Source organism: Sinocyclocheilus rhinocerous, unplaced genomic scaffold (assembly GCF_001515625.1).
Source record: "Sinocyclocheilus rhinocerous isolate Xijiao unplaced genomic scaffold, SAMN03320098_v1.1 scaffold4431, whole genome shotgun sequence".
Classification (NCBI taxonomy): Eukaryota; Metazoa; Chordata; class Actinopteri; order Cypriniformes; family Cyprinidae; genus Sinocyclocheilus; species Sinocyclocheilus rhinocerous.
Window position 1 is genome coordinate 187,584 of NW_015647021.1, and position 8,317 is coordinate 195,900.

General features: G+C 35.7%; 1 protein-coding gene across 1 annotated transcript; it reads left to right on the top strand.

Annotated features, from left to right (window-relative positions):
- The first annotated feature begins 379 nt into the window (after positions 1-379).
- On the top strand, positions 380-5,938 carry LOC107708292 (potassium/sodium hyperpolarization-activated cyclic nucleotide-gated channel 1-like). The gene is made up of 11 exons (XM_016512480.1): positions 380-585; positions 1,207-1,402; positions 1,738-1,839; positions 1,937-2,074; positions 3,157-3,318; positions 3,405-3,498; positions 3,805-3,932; positions 4,017-4,148; positions 4,321-4,558; positions 5,470-5,637; positions 5,856-5,938. The coding sequence occupies exons 1-11, from the start codon at positions 401-403 to the stop codon at positions 5,936-5,938; spliced, it is 1,626 nt and encodes a 541-aa protein (XP_016367966.1). The 5' UTR covers positions 380-400.
- Positions 5,939-8,317: the final 2,379 nt, after the last annotated feature.

Consider the following 8,317-nt stretch of genomic DNA (forward strand, 5'->3'; position numbering starts at 1 on the left):
GGTAGGCAAAAGGGTCAAACTCCATACAATTTGTTTTATTAAAACTTTAAAAATAAATGTTAAAAACCTCAATAATAAACACATTAGGCCTAGGATAATTCATATAAATATATATATTTTTTTTTTTTTAAATCGCCATTTTACTTACGTGTCTGTGGTTAAATGAGTGAAATTTGTCCACACAAATGTCTCTTCATGTCTTTACAATTTCTTCATAAAAACAGCAACATTTTAATCGGTCCAATCAATCAAAAGAACAAAAGAAGAAGTTAAAAGTTAAAAAATAAACTAATTAATTAAAACCTAGATTGTCATCACCGCTCAAATGTCACGCGCGGATTGGCTAACATTTGAACGTAAATAACGAACATAACGAAATAACCGTATCTGCGGTCTGCTGATGAGTCGCTCAGTCGAGATGAGTGGAAATAGCTCAAGTGGCCCGGGACAAACACGATTTTCGGGCCTTAAAAATGTCCTAACAGGAAAGCTAACGTTAACGGTGTATCCTGAAGAAGGCGAAAATGAAGAGAAAAATGAAGTTGAAACCTTCAGATGGGTGATAAACCCCCGGAGTCACGTCAGGTAACGTTAACGTTAATTAATCACTCAGACTCAACTAACGTTAGTCTTCCTCATGTAAGCTAGTATCGTGTCATTGTTCACTTCACATAAAACTCAATCACTTTCAGATTATTTAGCATATGCTAATTAGAAGTGTGATCTTGTTCTTAATAGGCTTGTCAAAAAAACGTCTGTTTTTTTTATCTCTAACGTTAAAGGTTATTAACAGTTAGCATTCATAACATAACGCTAACACTGAACAAACATTTTTTGTAATATCATAATAAAATTGCAATTTAAATACATGTTACGTTTGAATGTAAACGAATGTACAATTTAAATGTAAAATGTTACGATAAAATGAAAAAATGTTACTCTTGCAGTTGAAATTAATACATTTATAATGTAAATAAATGTTTGTAATGTATATAAATCCTGACCAAATGTTACAATTGCTACTAATGATACTTTTACATATGGTAGGCTACTAAATGATTACCATATTCATGTATCATTTGCATAGTATGGCATTATCACAAATAAATAAATAAATAAATACCATGTTGAGCATGTATGACAGTGTTTCATTAATGCCATCACAGTGATCTGTAAAAATGCTTTTGCTTTTTTTCCGTCTTACAGGCATTACTATCTTATGTTTATGGTGATCTTAACATTCGTGAACCTTATAACAATTCCTCTAGACATGGCATTTTCTGATGATATGCATGGTAACGCCCACACATACTGGGTGACCTTCAATGTATTCTCAGACACCATGTTTTGCCTTGATGTTGGCATTAATTTTCGAATGGGTATATTCAGTGACGACGGTCAGGTAGGAATGTCCTCATCCTCTTTTTTTTATAGTGTACGCTCTAAAAATGCTGGGTTAAATAAAACCCAATGCTGGGTAAAATAGGGACAAACCCAGCAATTGGGTTGTTTTGACCCAGCGGTTGGGTTAAATGTTTAACCCAACCTTCTGGTACTAGTAACCCAACCGCTGGGTCAAAACAACCCAATTGCTGGGTTTGTCCCTATTTTACCCAGCACTGGGTTGTATTTAGCCCAGCATTTTTAGAGTGTAATATGAATTATTTATTGCTTTCCCTTTCTAAAATATTGTTGACTTTTAAAAATGAATACAACACAGTCTTGTTTTCTGTCTAGGCCATCCTGGATCCAAAAGTAATAAGAAATGATTATTTCAAAAGTTGGTTTTCTCCTGATGTGGTGGCTGCCTTCCCGGTTGACATTATCATTATTGTTGTGGTAATTTTATTAATAAAGTTAAAATCGCTCACACTGATCAAATTGTAAAGATCCTTTAACATCTCACAATGAAAGCATGTCTTAATTTGCACTGCAGGAGCAGTTTTATCACGCGGACACTGATGTACTGATGGCTTCGAAGCTGGTGCGGATACTCATGTTCGCGAGGATTTTCAGTATGATCCGTTTACTCCGTGTGCCGAAGCTTCTGAGATTCTGCTTTGAATTGGAAAGTGTAAGTTTCAGTTTCACTCACGGTCATGTTTATGCAGGAAATTATCAATGGCAATACTGTTTGTTTGTTTTTCCGCCTGCCAGTCGCCTTTGCCCACTGGGGGAAAAATAAGAAAACAAATTAAGAAAAAATACATCATTTGTTATGAAACTTAAAAAAAAAAAAAAAGTGCTTCTGACATGGAATTTAAGATATTATTATTAGCTACTTGTTTCACTTCTGTTTCAGTTTTTTATAACCATTTCTTATTATGTGTCAGTAAGTTGTTGTTATTTTAGCATGTGTGTTTGGCTCAGTGTTATTTTTTTAGGATTACTGATAAACTAATGTAGTTTGATTTGTATTAGTTATCTATTTTAGTTTTAGTTACAGTTGTAGTCATGTTGTCATTTTATTAGTTTTTTTATTATATATAGTTTTTTTTATTAAAGGGGTCATATGATGCGATTTCATTTTTTCCTTTCTCTTTAGAGTGTTACAAGCTCTTGGTGCATAAAGAAGATCTGTAAAGTTGCAAAGACTAAAGTCTCAAATCCAAAGAGATATTCTTTTGGATAAAAGCGTCTGCTAAATGACTAAAAGTAAAAGTAAAGAGCGATGTACAATATAAAGTGATATAACTAAAATCGACTTTAGGTTGGAATAAAAAAAAAAGTTTTGTTTTTTTTCAGGCTGATGTTACATGAAAAGTTATACAAATGACTTTTTCATTCTTTTTCTGAAAGTCATCTATGATCTGATGATTTAAGGAATCCCTGAAACCAAACCAATGATCTGAAAAAGCTCTAAATAAATATCAAAAACTTCTCCAAAAATCCTACAGCAACCCAAGAACCTCATACAGCCTCAAATCGTTTTAATAAGACGGCAGTCTGTGATTTTCGAAGATATTTAAATATTCAGTGAAAGGATTTTTGACTTCACTCTAGCTTGATCTCATTGTTCAATACATTAGATATCTTCTATATCTTTTTTTTTGTAGTATTTTCCAATAAACCAACAAGCATCAGGTTGTATGTACACCCTTACAGTTCTAATGAGACCTTCTGTTCTGACTTTGTCTGTGTTCTCGGTCATTCTAGGTCTCTGACATCCAGCTTGAAGAAGCCAAGAAGTTTTTCAGGGTTTTTTTCATGTTCATGTTGATAATCCTGATTTGGCACTGGAACACATGTGTTCAGTACTTCATATCTCTACTGGAGGAGTTTCCCGACGACTGCTGGGTCATGCAAGAGAACATCAAGGCATGTCTCAATGTGTATTGTGCGTATGCAGGCATTCACTGATGTGACGCTTAACATTTGTTCCTATTTTCTTTTATGTTTTGCAGAATACCACCATCGGGGAAAAATACTCCTATTCTTCCTTCAGAGCTTTCTCTCAACTGGCCTGGATTTCAACTAAATCTATTCAATCTCCAACACGTACATCTCACATTCATTCACAACATGAAGCAATTTTGAGAAAAGATCATTTGTTGTTTTTTGGTGTGGCATTTGCTAAGGCGAGCACCATCAGGAATAGGGATTTTACAAAACCTGTGGCCCAAAGTATTAAACTTCGAAGTGACCAAACTTAACGATTTTCATATGCCAGATGAAAAGAAAATAGCAACAGATGCCCTGGTACTTTAGCATTCCGGCATCAGGTTTTGCATGAGCGAGCACCCCTGAATAAGATGCACAACTGTAGTTTACAATGAGATAAAATGATTCCCTTTTGTGTTTCAGGCATGGCAGAACGGTGGACGGCTGTTGTTAGCATGGTGGTTGGATATATAATGTGTTTTGCTCTTATCGCCTGCTTGATGGCAACAGTCGGGAGCATGTCTGCGACTGGCAATGAATACAAGAAAAAGGTGCTCTTAAGTTATTTTTTCGAGAGTAAAATGGATTCAACAAATAAATGCATGAATTAAAAGCATGATGTATAAATATGACAGATCAGCCAGCTGCAATCCTCCAAAATGTTCAAGAAGCTGCCCAGGTCTCTGCGCCAGCGCACCACTGCCCAGTACAAGTGGCAGTATGACAAGAAGAACATCCTCGATCTGGTGTCAAAACGGCTGAGAAAGGTTTCTAATTCATTCATATGAACATAGAAATAAGCGAAGGTGTGTACAGATAACGTTACACGTACCTCAGTGTCACGCTCACACTGGAGCCAACCACAATGAAGAATTAGAACAAAGTAATCTGTTTTTATGTATAACTCATTTCAATAGTGCTATGTTTTCTCTTTCAAAGGATATTATGGCAGATATGTGTCCCAACCTGCTGAGCAAAGGCTCCATGTTCATAAAGCATGACAGAGAATTCACCGAAGCCATCTTGGTGAAGTTGGAGTACGAGTTATTCCAAGCAGAAGACATCATCCTTCATCAGGACGCTAAAGCTGCCCACATGTTCTTCATCGAGCATGGACGTGTGCTCGTGAAGAACCAGTTTTTCCAAATGGAGCTGTGCGATGGAGACCACTTTGGAGGTGAAACCTGCTGTAGCATGATTCAGACGAGAAGTCAAGCCTGGTCCTCATTGCAGTTCTGGTCTTGAACCATGACTGTTTGATGTGCCATTTAGGGATGGTTTTGTCTGAAAGAGATAACAGAACCATATTAGATTGTTGTGTGAAAAAACATCCAATAATTCATATAATGATGATCAGAAGTTCACTCATGATTAGTAATCACACTTACAAACAAAACCGTTCTTCTTTCTTTTGATGCCATTAACCTGACAAATCTAGGCTGCGTCCAAAAAGAACAAGTAATTATTTTGTGTCCATTCGATATAGTAGTGTGTGTGTGTGTGTATTAGGGATTAAAAATAATACATCCACTATGTCGTGAAGTGTCCACCATATGCGTGCAACAGTTTCTCTCTGAAACTTGTCGGTCATTTGGGTAGTTATATATATATATATATATTTACATTTAGTCATTTAGCAGATGCTTTTATCCAAAGCGACGTACAAATGATGACAATAGAAGCAATCAAAACCAACAAAAGAGCAGTAATATGCAAGTGCTATGACAACTCTATATATGTGACCCTGGACCACAAAACCAGTCATAAGGGTCCATTTTTGAAATTGGGATTTAGGTTATATTTTAATACTATTATTTCAGACATACAGCTCTTTTCGCCTGCTGTAGAGAAGGCAAGTAGGTAAATTTGGACCCAGAGCCATTTTAATACTATTATTTCAGACATACAACTCTTTTCGCCTGCTGTAGAGAAGGCAAGTAGGTAAATTTGGACCCAGAGCCAGTGATTAGTTCAAAGGTGATCTTATTATTGAGAGATACCAAGATCTACAGTTCTAACCAAATGGTGGTCACATATGGTGCAAGCAGCCTCATACTCAGTGTTTTAAGACGTTGTGTGTTTCTGCAGAGATCAGCTTCCTGTTTGGTGGAAGGCAGCTGGCCACAGTTTCTGCTCTGGCCGCCTGCAGCCTTTTCTCCCTGTCAATAAAACATTTTGAGGAGATTGAGGAAGAGTTTCCACATGTTGTGAAGGAACTGAGGGCAGTGGCTCAACAGCTCAAAGATGATCTCGAGGGTAAGACTGACATTATGAGGCGCATTCAGAATCTCGCTCTGATTGAAGTCGACATAACATGCCGTTCACAATTTGACTTTCTTTAACGTTACATATTTCCAAGAGAAACAGAATTTTAATAGAGAAAACATGTAGGATGTGACTTGAAAGAATTACAAAGACTAACAACTAAGTACATATTGATTGCAAAATGATTTTAAGACTTTTGTTTATTAAAGGTGTTGGGCTGGAACGTCAAGTTACATCAGCATCGAACAGTGTGTGCGACGACACATCAGGACATTTTGTTTTAGTCAATTAGTCATCGATTGAAAAAGATTATTTTCTTGTTTTACAATAAAAAAAATATACAATTTAAACTAGGTTTATATATTTTTATGTATAGGTTAGATGCTTAAGGCGATTTTAATTCTGTCATTTTTATTTGAGTAATTATTTATGTACTTGGTGATACATAATACAATAAAATAAAGTTACTGTACATGTTCACATTCATTTACTTGTAATGTCTGTATTATTACAATAAATGATCTGAGCGCTGTTGTATTCAGTCTCTTTATTGTATGCATGCAGACATCACGACACAGAGGTCCAGTCAGAGATGTTAAAGGAATATTTTAAAAATGATTTACTAATGAACACATGAGTAAATAACCACACCGTCAAGCTCCATAAAGGACAAAAAGTACCATAAATGTAGTCCTTCTACTGTTCTCCAAAACATATAGAACCAATGTGAATGGAAGTCATAGAGCTACAATATTATTACACTGTTTGATCCATTTAAAGTGTAAGATTTTTTAATATAAGGGCTTGAGTGAGAAAACAAACAGACCAGAATTTCTGCAACCAGTGTAAAATGCTTCTTGTCTAAAAGGCAAGTGAGAGTGTCTTTCTTATTATGAAGTCTTGAAAATGCATCTCATAAAATAAAAAAAAACAGTTGAAAAAAGCATGCAGAAATATCTTAACTGGAATAACCTTTTTTACACTGACAAGCACGAAAGGAGGTCTGTAGGTGTCTCTGTTTCTTCCAGGGGGCGCAGCTCGTAAAGAGAAATCCCCTTCAGCATGTTTTTTTTGTACACTACAATGTATAATCTTTTCAGTATATTCATTACAAAGGACCGAAATCAGCACAAACAATCTGTAAAATAGATTAAATATTCCATATTCAGTGTCTATGATTCTGACCAGCGTTGAGAAAAGTAACAGGTACCACGTGACAACGCAATGCAATTATTACATTGTAACGTTACTGGAAATTGTCAGTAATGATGGTCAGTTTTGTATTGATTTACTTTGGTTAACGCATTTATTTACATGTTTCAGTTCTTTAATCAAAAAGAACTCTAAAAACATTATTATTAATCAAGTAAACAGAAAGTAGCATGTTTTTTTTCTTAGATGAGGTGATGATTGTCTTTCTACAGACGGATAAAGATTGTAAGCGCATTGCTAAACTGAGAACAGAAGCTCTTTGTGAGGCAATTGATGCGTTATGCAATAATGCACCACACAGCCGGGGTCATTTGTGAGCCTGTGCTGCAATTTCACATTTCATCAGACTGCAGATTATCAGGATTTCAACACACAGCTTAAAACAGGGCTGTCCAAACTCAGTCCTGGAGGGCTGGTGTCCTGCAGAGTTTAGCTCCAACCCTAATTAAACACACCTGAACCAGCTAATCAAGCTCTTACTAGGCATAGAAACTTCCAGTCAGGTGTGTTGAGGCAAGTTGGAGCTAAACTCTGCAGGACACCTGCCCTCCAGGACCGAGTTTGGACAGCCCTGGCTTAAAACGTGCAAATGACAACATCATAATAAATAATAAAATATATTTATTTTTTCAAATAGAGTTACAGTATTTGGCACAAAAGACAGTGTTTGGCACTGATACAGTGTTACAGGCACTACAGCAGAATAAAGCACTTTGGAAATGATTCTGTAAACGAAACCGAAATGTCCACAGATTACAAACATTCACTCAGCATTTGTTTGCTTTGCTTTTGTGAAATGGAGGTACTGTAAAAGAGAGGAAATGAACGCATCTACTGGCACCGTTTTTGAGAAAAATGACCACAATTTACAGTATAGATGTGGATATTTCATCTAAACCTCACTCTAAATCCCGTAATGAAATGAAATGGCAGTAACTCTACATGAACCAGCGACCAGAAATACAGAAAAACCACAACCAACACCAGCTGGTGAATGTCCACACAAACGTACAATACAAATCAACCACTAACCTACAAATGAATACAGTAACAGCTAAATACTTATTTAATTGGTCTCTGACATCTACATGACTACAGATAACGCATTTAAAAGTGTTCAAACTTGTTAAAAAGTGGCATAGAAGTGAGCGCTATTCACCATCAGTCCACTAGAGAGGGACAACAGCACAAATTATTACAGGAACAGATCACCAAAAAAATGACAATTCTCTCATCATTACTAACCTTCATGCCATTTCAAGTCCATATGATGCTTTTCTTAATGTTCTTTTTTTTTTAAGTGACAAAGAAGGTGGGGACTGATGTAAAAAAAAAAATTTATATAATACATATACACACACACATATATATACATACATGCATACATACATATATATGTGTGTGTGTGTGTGTATATATATATATATATATATATATATATGTATATATATATATATGT